This window comes from Salvelinus namaycush, chromosome 14 (assembly GCF_016432855.1).
Source record: "Salvelinus namaycush isolate Seneca chromosome 14, SaNama_1.0, whole genome shotgun sequence".
Taxonomy (NCBI): domain Eukaryota; kingdom Metazoa; phylum Chordata; class Actinopteri; order Salmoniformes; family Salmonidae; genus Salvelinus; species Salvelinus namaycush.
In genome coordinates, this window is record NC_052320.1 from 12,306,247 (window position 1) to 12,319,467 (window position 13,221).

Below are 13,221 nucleotides of genomic sequence, written 5' to 3' on the forward strand. Positions count from 1 at the left end.
ACTAGGGAATACCGTGTCATTTAAAACACACCCATATCCTTCAGAAAACAACCCACCGAAAGACGCAGAAGCTCTGCTGGTCGACAAAGGTTAATGGAAGCAAAAATAACAAAACAATAATGAACAGATCTTTGTAAATGTGACTGGGGGAAAAAAGCACTTCCAGAAACAGCGCAGTATGCTACATGAACAAACAGTATCAGTCAAAACAGACAAAAAGAACCATTACAATCTTGTGGTGCTTAAAAAAAAAAAAAAGACAATAGAGCAACAATTCCAATTCTAGCTAGGCACTTGGTATGAGGTTTTCAGTTTTAGAGAGAAAGGCAAAGAAATGACTGTCTCAACATGTGTAACGTATCTGGAAAAATGATTAACCTCCAAAATGGACAACTGAGCAAATCAGTAGGCCTATCTGGATCAAACAAAAGTACATGACACCTGACAGAACGCTCTCAGTAGACCACCTCAGAGCATCTCCAAACAATTCCCTCAAACATCGGGAGAAATTGTTGGCCATTACATAAACTTCCTAAAATGTATTGCACACAATAGGAGGAGTGCCAAATAGTTATGTACTGTGCAGAGGAATCAGAATAACTACTTGTTTATCTGCACTAAAACAATGGTGTACACAGTCATAAACTGAAGATTTTCTAAATCTAGACAAAATCATTCAAAGTACAGGTTCTTCCATCAGGGAGGGAGACATTCTGAATCAAAGCAGTTGCAGGTAAGCCAGACATTCAACTTCTGGAAACAAGACTAAAAAGGTCCCTCACAGAAATACCCGCATATATTGAGAAAAAAAATAAAACAGTAAATACAACTACAGTAGTTATATCTAGTTCAACTAAATATAACACTTTTAAGGGATGAATTGTTCAAATGAAAGGTTATGGAAGAGCTGCATCATTTAATTTACTGAGAGTTCCAAATAGGCTTTGCAAAAAACAGAAATGTTCAGCAAGGGTTAAGGACTATCTCATAAAAGTGTTGGAATAGCACATGTTTATTGTACCTGGACCTAGTGGCAAATTTTAGCCAACATTGCTACTATGAACATTCAAATCTGCACACAATCAATGGAAAAAAAATGAACAGATAAAACTGCCTTCTTCCATTTCAAAACTAGTTCACTGCAATTTTCCCTTCCTCCATGAAATGTGGGAACTGAGATTTGGCCACGCTCTCTGAGCCATTCTTCTCAATCTCTGCCATGGTGGCAGGCAGGCCAGAGTGGGACCCATCCATTTCCATCAGGCCTCCAGTCGAGCGGAACAGAGGACCACCGGCCAGGCTACCAGGCATACCACCATTTTGGATCACAGAGATCTCGTTAGTCTTCATGGACAAGCCGTTGGTGAAAGCAGCAGCATACTGGTTCCACAGAGACTGGTCGAAGTTCATTGGCTGAGGATCCAGTTCCTTGGGAGGTGGCATAACGTTGCCAGACTCTGAGCTCATGGCCATCAGGGCCATGGGGTTGTCCAGAGAGAGGCGCTGGCCACGCCTCACAGAGCTGTTCCACATGTGAGTTGTAACATGCACCTAAAACAAATATACATATTATAATACAAATCAAGAAAAAGTGCAAATGTTCATAAAAGCGTGATCCAGAATGGATTACTACAGAAAATTACTTAAAAATACCTCCTTTTTGTTGCATATACATTACAAAAGTATCATACCAGACCACAGAGTCTATGAAAGATGAAGGCTTTTATAGCATTTCTCTTCTATGAAAGAACCTTACCTTTAGGTTGCCTCTAGTGGTGAAGGCCCTGCCACAGACGGTGCAGCCGAAGGGCTTCTCTCCAGTGTGGGTCCTCTCATGGATCTGCAGGGCACTGGCAGAGGAGAAGTTTTTGCCACAGGAGTTACACAGGTGCTGCTTGCTGGATCTACGGGGAGCACTTGAGCTGTCCCGTGGCTGCCCTCCTGCTCCCTGGGGCATCTGGGAGCCAAATAGAGAGCTCATGCCCATGGAGCTCTCTGGGGGAATCTGCATCTCCAGTTGGACCAGACTGGAGGGCACCCTCATGAAAGGAGGCAAATGGCTGGGAGCTGTTGAGAAGGAGAAGATTCCAGTTAATAAACAATACTCCCAGATTACTCCCAGTCAACCTACACTTAAAACCCTAAAGAGAATGCCATTGATTTATAATACAGCACATTCGAAACAAAGTTGTTTAAACACTTACCATACTCTCCATTAGTGAAGTACAGGCCAGGCTCTTCTTTTATGGTTTTTGGAGTGAAGCTGGGTGCCGTCAGGTCCAGAGCGCCATTGGACCCACTGGCATCCTGAGAGCCGCCGTCAGAGTCTGGTCTAGGCCTGTTCCGGGTGTAATCCTCAGGGAAGGCTAACTCGGGGGACTTTGACTTGCTGCTGCCCACATGGCTGTTGACTGGGGATGAGGAGTGGAAGGAGACAGAGTCTGAGACGGTGGGGCTGCGGCCGCTCTGGTACTCTTGCTCCCGGAGGCCCTCGGAGGCTGAGGTGGACTCTTTGGGGGGCACTCCATCGCTCTCTGAAGCGGTGCTGCTTTGGCGCTGCAGGTTGAGAGACGAGGTGAGGTTCTTCATGTGGTTCTCCAGTGCCGCTATGCTGGAGAACACAGAGGATGGAGGGGCCTGATGGGGTTGGTGCGGTTCCTCAGACACAGATGGTGGGAGAGAATCTGAAGTTTTGCTTGGCTTCTCCTGAGAGTCAAGCTCTGTGTATTGGTCTTCCATGCTCTCAAAGCCGTTGAAGTCCATGGACTTCTCGTCGGGCAGAGGGGAGTTCATTTCTTCAGAGGCCTCTAACTGAGTCTCTGGCATGGGGGTGTTGGGAATCTGGCCTCCCATGTGCATGCGGATGTGCTGCTGGAGAACCACAGCATTGGTGAACTTCTTCTGGCAGATGGGGCAGGAGTGTTGCATCTTGAGGGGCGTGTTGGCCCGATGGACACTGTAATGAGCTTTGAGGTTGCCCTTGGTGGAGAAGGCACGGCCGCAGATCTTACACTTGTAGGGCCGCTCACCCGTGTGTGTACGGTAATGCATCTTCAGGGAGCTTTGGCAGCTGAGCACTCGGTGGCAGATGTAGCACTCGTTTGGGTCATTGGTCCTCTTCTCCAGCCCATCCACCATCTGCTGTAATTTGGCTGTTTCAGAGCCTTCGTGGTCGCTGAGAGGGTCTTTGCCGTTCATGTGATGCAGCGCTCCCATTAGCTCATTAGATACCTGGTGGTGCTGATCAGAGCCCATTTCGTGATTGAACGCGTTTGAGGAAATTGATGCTCCGTCACTTCCAGATGATGCCGGTCTTTGGGAGAACGGGTCGCTCCTGAAACCTTCAAACGAAGGCTTGAATCCCTGAGGTGCTGATGGGTGGAAACCTGGAGATGGGATGCCAAGCATTGGCTTCATGTCCACCATGTTGGATTCTTCAATCGGCATTGACATGCCATACGGGATGCCGCTGCTGGTGGGAATGTTGTCAAGGTGTTCTGGCACAGGGTGTGGGTTCATCCTGATGTGAGGGTACTTCTCCTTGTGTCTCTGGAAATGCACTTTAAGGTTTCCTTTGGTTGTGAAGCGGTTTCCGCAGATGTTACATTTAAATGGTCTTTCTCCAGTGTGCGAGCGCAAATGGATCTGGAGCCCGCTGTCGTTACCAAAGGTTTTTCCACAGTACTTACACTTATGCTTGTACATGCTGTCGCCACCAGACCCGTTTTTAGACTCAGGCATGTTTGGGATCTTGCTCTTTACTTTCTTAGAGGGATCCATCCCTGACGAGAGGCCAGTGAAGGGACTTTGAAAGGCCTTGTAGCCTGGTGATTGAGGCAGTAACACTGGTAGGTGGTTGGCCAGGTCTGGGAGCCCCTTCAACATATCGGTTTTGGAGGGCATTGGCCCCAGTCCTCCAGCCAGTGAGGTGGGGTTGCTGTTGGACTGGGGTAGTTTGCCCTGTTTGAGGGACTCTATCGAGAGACTCTGGCGGCTAGTCCTCTTACTGATCAGGGCTGCTGCAGCAGAGAGCTGCTGGGAGAGGTGAGCTCCTAGGGCTTTAAGAGGGTCAACTGATGCCCCTTTGGCCGATTGGAGGCTCTGTGGAGCCATCATGGCCACCTGGATACGGATCTGCTCAGTCAGATGGATCTGTTGGATCTGCTGCTGCTGGAGAGCCACCAGCTGTTCCAGGATCATGGGGATAGCTTGCAAAGCCTCCTGGGAGGTCTGTGCAGACCTTCGGTTGTTCAAACCAACGTTCGATGAATGCTGAGTGACGGCCACTTTGGTGCCAGGCATGGACTCCAAGATGACATTTGAATCTTGGAGTTTGGATGAGGTCTGGCTCTGATGGTTACTCATTTCAGGCCTGGGATTGTCAGACATCTCTACCTGGTCTTGTTTGGGTGGTTGTTCCGCACCGTTTATTTTAGGTTCTTCCTCGTCATCCATCCTTTCCATAGACTCTGCATTGGACTTTGATAGAGAATTACTTCTGCGCTGGCAGTCCCTGTGGTCATTCTGGAAGTCACCAGGGGAGTCTCCTTGTGACACCTCTTCTGGTACTTCTCTCCCCTCGCCATCTTTCATGATGACTGCCTTGTGACTTTTAGTGCAATTATTCTGATGTTCGAGAAATTCAGCCTCATTGAAGAATTCAGCACAGCATTTGGTGCAGACCTTTGCTGTGTCCATTCGAAACCTCTTCGCCTCATTTCCAACCTCTTCAGTTTGACCATCTTGTAGAACCCCTGTAATGAAAATAAGTAGGGAAATCTCAGGTTAAAACCATTAAATAACAACCAACTAAAGTCAAGGTATAAATTCATTAGTCTGAATATAATTTAAGTCTTAGTCTGTATATAATTTAAAGTCTGTATATCTGCATATAATTTAAATTCAATCAATTATTTATATACTTTAATTTCAGTCACACACACACAAATGCATTTTAAATATACTAAAGGTTGCATTCAAATACTGCAATAACTAATGGGCCTCATCTACAATAGAAATGCTGTGCTTTTGGTGGGCAAAGCTTGAATCAAAGTTTTACATTTATGAAAAGCATTTCATCAGATTTCCAGTCAATGCATTGTGAACATGAGGGTTTAGTGCAATTTGGGCTCAGTGCACAACTGGCCCAGCAGAGGGCAACATCTGGCTTGAGACAAAAACAGGGGCAACCTAATTTGGATGTAGAAACTGAAATGCATTCCTATAGCAATTATACTTTATTATAAGGATTGGCCAACATGTGAACCCATATCATATTGTGTGGGCCTGTAATAACCAGCCCGAATTTGCCACAATAATGAAAGTATCGGAAGTAAGGTATGAACTGCCCCAGAATCTGTTTTCAGCGTTAGAGAAGAGACACGTCATAGTTCCACTCATCGTCGACATCGCTAACGCACTGATACAGGGGCAGGTGAGGTGTGAACTATTAAACAATATAGTCTACATAACCGACACTTAAATGTAATTCACAACTAATTCTATATAAATGACATATGCTTATGCCCAGTCAGGGCAATGTCTTCACACCAGTTGAATTGTCTTGAACTTTCACACCCAGAAAAGATCAGGGGATATCGCCCGCATATCAACATCTCATTTACATGCAGTGTAAATTCGAGCAACTTCTAGCAAAATGGAACACGTGAACCGGTATCAATCCTAAAGTGATAATTTTAAGTGTGTCTGCCCACCCGAGGCAATTTAACAACCAGTCGCATACTCAAATGCTAATGTACTCGACTGAGAGGGAGGGGGGCGAGGGGGTGTAGACCGCCTGTCTGCATTCTTCCAACGCAATTGTTGCTGGATTTGCTAATCGCTCAGTGGGGAGGGTGAAAGTTGCAAATGGCATTGTAGGTAGACTATTCAGAATCCTTTCATTGTCAAAGAAGTTGCCAATGTTGCAGTGCATAATAACGCAGTAGGCAGCGGGAGGAGAACGTTACCTTATCAATCACTATGCAAAATGGGTCGATTATGACAAGCAGCAATGAACAATCAACAACCCGCAAAATGGGGGAAAAACAAGTTTGAAGAAAAAAACTATTTCGATTTAAATCGGGATATGAAATTATTTCAAACAAAACAAAGATCAGAAAATATTGACTTCACAACGTGTGTCCCTCTAATCATATGACCACTTGGTGGCGCATAAATTCTATCAGATCGCCTGGTCTTATAGTTCAATATGGCACGAGGTGAAACCACACAGGGGTTGCCAGTTACATTGTATCAACGTACTCTCATTTTATCAAACAGAACATATAGCTATTCTCTGATCAAAGAACACATGCACTCTCCCACTCAAAGCGGTCTACGTGTAAGTTGCATTAGTAGGCGATAATCATTCATAAAAGGTGATGTTCATTACTATAGCAACACAAACCGCACCCCCAGCCCTTGCCTACAAATCGACCACTACGGGTCCGTCCATCCCCCACATATGTAGGAAAGAAAACAGTTATGCCTTAAACTGGGGGATTTATTGCTTTCAGGTCAACTTACTCCCGAGTCACATTTCATACTGTCCGACACCTTTAAAAAAAAATGCCACATCACACTACATAAAATATTCCATATACACCTACCTAATGATGTAAAGCTACCTACAGAGCAAGTTTATTAGTAGGCTATTCAGACACCACATGCAATAATATCTAAAACTAATGCCCTAAATAGATAGTTCAATTAGGCCTACATAAAACATTTTCTTTAAAGATAACCAAACAACCAGATACGCATATCCTACTACAATAATCACGTTAGTGATATTCAGCCAGATATTCCTGTTTCGTATTTCATAGGTAACATTTTGGAAAATCAACTGAAGTTAAAGAAAAGTTAAAAGGCAATGTCGTATAGAGTGGACTTCTGGTTCACTGACAAAAACGAAATCGATTCATCAAATTGGTCAAACGTTTGCAATTAAGAAACTCATATGTAGTCTATTTTTGCAACAAACAAACAAAACAAAAAGAGTTGAGAACTTAAACAAACTCATAGGTTTATTCATGAAAACGCGTGGTCGGTTCCAAGGGTCATGATCCAGCCAGGTCAACGTGCGAGGAGAAACAATGTATCACTTTCCAATTAGAATGTTGATATCTTGCAACATTGTATAAATATAACCCCGCGCGACTCTTTCTAAAAGTACTTTATCAGTACAAAAACTCACCCTTTTCTGACGAACCGGGCTCACCGGAATTAATTTGCTGTGGTTTAGCTTGCTTGCGCCTCGACATGGTGCAAACATCGGGAACAAACAGTAACACAATTTTCTTCCCTTCTTTACAAATTCTTCGGGTTGTAAAATTAGCTCCTCAAGTAGAAATGCGCATGTCAACGTAATTATTAGTATCAATAATGCATTGCGATGTATCATGGTCCTCTGACAGCTGATTGGCTCCAGTCCAAGTGCTTACACATTATTCAAATAGGGCCCATTGATGAGAAAAGCAGTGCCATAAGGGGGCGTGAGATGCGATACTAGTAGATAGAAGGTGATGGAGGGAGGGAGGGAGGTACAGGAGATACAGATCTAAACAGATCTAAACCTACCTTATCTGCCATACTTTATCTATGGAACTATTGTCACTTGGGTAATCATAATAATATCATTCAACTCCAAAAGTTTGCTTAGAGTACTCATTAGAAGAGTATATTTCATAATGTAGAACATTTTTTTATTTATTATTCCCATGCAGACATGTTGGTTCATATTAATCTGTCCTTTTCTTCCAACATGCAGTCAAATATATTATTTCGGATCCATTAACCCTGCAAGCTATCCTTTGCGATGTGATCTAGTTGAGCTAAATATAAAATTATTGTGAAAATGTCCCCCCAAAAATGTATTAAGATCATTCGTTAAAGTATTAACATTATCATTTCTTTTCATTGATTTACCAATTACTCCAATGGGCTCCCGAGTGGCGCAGCGGTCTAAATGAAAATCAAATCAATCTTTATTTGTCACATGCGCCGAATACAACAAGTGTAGACCTTACCGTGAAATGCTTACTTACAAGCCCTTAATCAACAGTGCAGTTCAAGAAGGCACTGCATCCCAGTGCTAGAGGCGTCACTACAGACCCTGGTTCGATTCCAGGCTGTATCACAAACGCCCGTAATTGGGAGTCCCATAGGGCGGCGCAGAATTGGCACAGCGTCGTCCGGGTTAGGGTTTGGCTGAGGTAGGCTGTCAATGTAAATAAGAATTTGTTCTTAACTGACTTGCCTAGTTAAATAAAGGTTAAATAAAATAAAAAATACCAATAACTTTAGGGAAAGTATTTCTGGTTACTGAAAATATAGTTCTTATCATTATTCAAATCATTAAAATTGGTTTAAATCACATGCAAGAGAAGTACAGACAGACAACAGACTCTTCCTCAAGAGAGACACCTTTGGCCCAGAGTCCAATCACTCTGACTTTCCATCAGAATAGTCAGGGTCAAGACCCCTACTATCCAGAGACTGTAATATCATTGTAGGTGTGGTGAACCATACTGCTATGATGACTAAAATGCTATAATGTACAGAATTTTTGGGAGAAGTCTTTGAGCAGCATATACTTTGTTTGTGTGCCATATGTCAGTTCAGTGCCACAATTCAGATAGCATATAGATAGATGTACAATCCAATGAGAGGATATCCAGATCAGGCAGCTGAGGGGAGGACGGCTCATAATAATGTCTGGAACAGCGCTAACGTAGAACATAGAAACCATGTTTGATACCATTCCACTAATTCCGCTCCAGCCATTACCACGAGCCCGTCCTCCTTAATTAAGGTGCCACCAACCTCCTGTGATCCAGATGGTAAAAAAATACATGTGATCTACAATCCTTTTTCAAAAACTCAAACACATTGTCAGAGCTGCAATCCTTGAAGCTCCTTCCAACAACAAATAACCATTGACTGGAAATTTCTATGGTCTCCCTCAAATTCAAGATTCACTCTGATTTACACGTTATTTACTGTAATTCAACTTTATTATCCTTCAAGGAAAAATGCATAGCTTTGGATGTAAAATACATGTAAAAAACATATTTCTCTTTGTCATTAGACCATGTGAGTTCTGGTAAATTGTCAAGGTGGTAAAGAATGTATTGCCCACTGAACTCATAAAAGGATAGGCCAACCTATTTTACCTACTCAAACCCCCTTTCCACTGTCAGCCATCTTCACAAAAAGGGGACTGCTCTAAAATAAAATGGGATGGGGGTATTCAAAGCAAAAGTGCTTAAATAAGTAAGGACATGAGTAAGTAACTCTGTCCCAGATTCCAGACCACCCCATTACCCTCCATATCGTTGTGTATGGTGGGAGGTGTTCAAGGTTTCCATGCACTATGGACATGGAATTGATTCCATTCAGTAGAAAGATGACAACAAATCAAACAGCTAAAAGGCACATACAAACTTTAGCCACGGCAGAGAGAAATAGGTTAATTTTACATCCAAAGCAATGCATTTTTCCTTGAAGGATAGTAAAGTTGATTTACAGTAAATAACATGTTAATTTGAGTGAAATTTGAATTTGAGGGAGACCATAGAAATTCACTAAGTCTATGGTTATTTGCTTTTTCTGTAACAACTGTCTGATGAACGGGATAAAAAAAAATGTCTTTGTCGATGACTGAGAGACAAAGATAAGTCCATACAGGTATATCCAGAAAAACAAAAGTATTTTACTTAGGGACTGACTGAAGGTGAAAAAGAAGGGAGTGTTGTCTAGACGCTTTATAGCCCCAATAAGAAAACTATGCTTGAATACACTCTGTTTCTGTTGCGTTCAAATGAAACAATTCAAACTGTTGGCTTTTGTGCCATAAATCTGAAATGGTGGGAACCAAAGGGACGCTAACAAAAAATACCACATTTCATTATGAATTTAACAATAAACATGCATCACTAAGGCATTGCATTGCTCTCAACTGGAAGCACTGGAAGCATCAACACCATAAGAAAAGTAAAACTTTCTTTAGCTCAATATTTGATGTACTTATTTGACTAGGATATACAAAATAATGAGAGCGAAAATAAATACATCTACTGAAATGACTTTAATGATTATTCTTTGACCACATGACAGTTTTGTTACTGTAAACGGTTTCATCAAGAGGTGAACCAAGTAAAGAATGTTTCCTCTTATGTTTCCTTATGTTAGGAAACAATGCATTACTTGTAATTCATCTTCATTTTGTATTGTAATAAAGCGTGTTTACTTGAGGTACAATAGGGTGTTATTGACGTATGCCCATACATTTGTTGATGTATCTGTGGTATTTAAAAAATCCAACTTTATAATCAAAATGTTAATCTAGGAGCCTGCTTTATAAATTGCTTTAAATAAGTTGTCTCTTTGTGTCCATAGTTCCTGCACTCTAATCACATACTTTGATGAGTGATTGAATGCAGAAAGTTGCCTGTCAAATGGCAGTTTATTATTGTGTAGAAAAATGAAGAAAAGTAGCATTCTCCTGAGGAGTGACCTTGTGTGAAATACTGAGATATCCATAGTTACCAGGATCCTCTGACCATTTCACCAGTTATGCGTAGATTCCTGGAGCTGTGCCCGGAAACTACACAGGCGATCTTCAGATTTTCTTATTGCAGTTTTGAGTGTTTTCCCAGATCTTATTTTGATTATTTTCTCCTTTCTTGGTGTACCTTCTTTGGTTGCATCTGAAATCCTTCCTCCCCACAAGAAACATAAATAACATCATTAAAGGAAAACTCTGCCCAAAAACTATCTTTTGATATTTGTTTCATTAGTCCATTGTTGACATAGTCCCAAAGGACTAATGAAACAAATACCAAATTATTGTTTTTAGGTGGAGTTTTCCTTTAAGAACACACAAAGGAGAGAACAACAGTTTACATGCAAAAATTGATTTCCATGAAACGGACGGGCAATTTTGAAGAAAGACTGTTCTCCATGATTGAGTAACCATCTATACACATAGTGCAACACCTCATTATCTCAGCTCACAGGTCACCAAAGCAACACCCACCCGTAGCACGCGCTCCAGTAGGTATATTTCACTGGTCATCCCCAAAGCCAACACCTACTTTGGCCGCCTTTCCTTCCAGTTCTCTGCTGCCAATGACTGGAACGAATTGCAAAAATCGCTGAAGTTGGAGACTTATATCTCCCTTATTATAACTTCAAGCATCAGCTGTCAGAGCAGCTTACCGATCGCTGCAGCTGTACACAGCCCGTCTCTAAATAGCCCATCAAATCAACTACCTACCTCATCCCCATATATATATATATATTTTTTGCTCTTTTGCACACCAGTATTTCTACTTGCACATCTGCACATCTATCCCTCCAGTGTTAATTGCTCAATTATAATTACTTCGCCACTATGGCCTATTTATTGCCTTGCCTCCTTACTTAATTTGCACCCACTGCATACAGATTTTCTATTATGTTATTGACTGTACGTTTGTTTATCCCATGTGTAACTCTGTGTTGTTGTTTTTGTCGCACTGCTTTGCTTTATCTTGGCCAGGTTGCAGTTGTAAATGAGAACTTGTTCTCAACTGGCCTACCTGGTTAAATAAAGGTGAAATAAATAAAAATATTTTAAAAAGTGCCATCCAGCAAATTCAAAGGCTGTCATCAACCGATCCATAGTGTTAGGTTATTTTCAATCGATCAGAAAACACCCTTTGTAACTTTTCCCTTTCCCTTAACACATGTAGGCCTATTTTGTTATTTTGTTGTCCAACTTCAGAATCGAGATTGAGGGCATTGAGGTGTAAAGGCATGGGGTTTTGGAAGGTTTCACAATTTGAAGCTCGGATGTTGTCTATTGTTTGAAAAAACAGTGCTATGTCATTGTTGTGAGTCATGGAGGGAACTCTAAATGATTTCCAAATAGTTTCAAGTATGAATTTGTTGAATAGAACCACTGTATTTCTCAGTGGAATAGTATTGTTCTTCATGTCATTGAAGACCGTGTTTGGGAAACACTGGTCTAAGGAAGACTAGTTTCAAAGAGTTATACAACACATTCATAATACAAGGAACATTTTAGATCAATAGCATAGTTAACTACTTAATAAATGCAGACATGGTTCCAACACCTGGGTGAAACATGATGTGAACTGAGTCCCACACAGGAAGTGCAATTTACACAGGCCTTCAGATAGAGATGTGAGTCTTCAAAGATAACAAGATGACTGCTTATTTGTCTCACACCACTGAATGGGAGGTGGATGTGGGGGTTGGGCTCCAAGAGGAAAGTATGTGCCACAGCATTCCACAAACAACTCAGCAGTAACCTCTTGGGCTTTTGTCTTTTGAGTTGTCTGTCTGAGTATTGTAAGTGGGTGTGGACAGTGCAAAACTACAAACTTTATGACACAATTTTCTCTCAGTGGTTGAGGTCATATCACGTGTGAAAGAAGGAAAAGAGCTTTGTGATTTGTTATCTTTTTATTTACAGTGTTGGTAGTAGTCATGTATCCACCTAGCTCACCCATGAGTGTGTGAATGTGTGTCGGTAGTGTGACTGTGTGATGGAGGGAACAGGAGGAGGGGGCTAGGTGGGGGAGAGTGATCAGCGCAGGATCCCACACATGGCTGTAATTTAATGGAGAATTGCCCACCAGGTTCCTGTCCAGAGAAAAACACACTAATAGTCAGGCTTTTGTTATTGCACGACTATGACAACTGCTTCCATCAACAAACAATAAAGTGTTGAGGGAACAAGGACTTACTGAATGTATGGAGGGTTCCCTGCTGTGCCTACTTCTCACCTCCAGTGGATGATTGACCACAGATTATTTATGAGTCTATATTTACAAGCCAATAGTAAAACATGAATGGACTGGCTGCATGGGATGTGAGATCCATTTTCTGTCTTTCCATTCGGAAAATGAAAAAGCATACTCATTCATTAGACTTAAAAACAGTAAAGAGTACATATTAAGGGCTCTTGTAAATGCATTCACAATCTATCACCAATATAGTGATCACTGAAATAAAGCCATTTTCCTTTGGTGTGTCGCTAGCTACCTTGGCATTGGTTGATGTGGTGTCGGATCCTGAGAGAAAAAAAGTGCTAGAGAAATTGAGACACAGCAAACACACAGAGCCAGGCAGTCACCATCAAGCTGTGAGTCAACAGGGGGCCAATCCTTCATATCTGAGATGCAATCTGGGGCCAGAGAGCTATAAACG

General features: G+C 42.0%; 1 protein-coding gene across 1 annotated transcript; it reads right to left on the bottom strand.

Annotated features, from left to right (window-relative positions):
* Nucleotides 1-1,131: 1,131 nt before the first annotated feature.
* Nucleotides 1,132-7,265, bottom strand: LOC120058849 (sal-like protein 4). The gene is made up of 4 exons (XM_039007587.1): nt 7,199-7,265; nt 2,201-4,754; nt 1,757-2,060; nt 1,132-1,551 (listed from the first exon to the last, which is right to left on the bottom strand). Exons 1-4 carry the CDS (start codon nt 7,263-7,265, stop codon nt 1,132-1,134), a joined length of 3,345 nt encoding a protein of 1,114 aa, XP_038863515.1.
* Between the last annotated feature and the right edge of the window lie 5,956 nt (nt 7,266-13,221).

What these genes read in the sequence shown, in the direction of transcription:
- LOC120058849 (XM_039007587.1), bottom strand. Translation starts at nt 7,265, where the DNA reads ATGTCGAGGCGCAAGCAAGCTAAACCACAGCAAATTAATTCCGGTGAG. An exon ending in GCCCGGTTCGTCAGAAAAGG is followed by an intron (nt 4,755 to 7,198) that starts GTGAGTTTTTGT and finishes TTTTCATTACAG; the next exon opens with GGGTTCTACAAGATGGTCAA. An exon ending in CCACTAGAGGCAACCTAAAG is followed by an intron (nt 1,552 to 1,756) that starts GTAAGGTTCTTT and finishes TATTTGTTTTAG; the next exon opens with GTGCATGTTACAACTCACAT.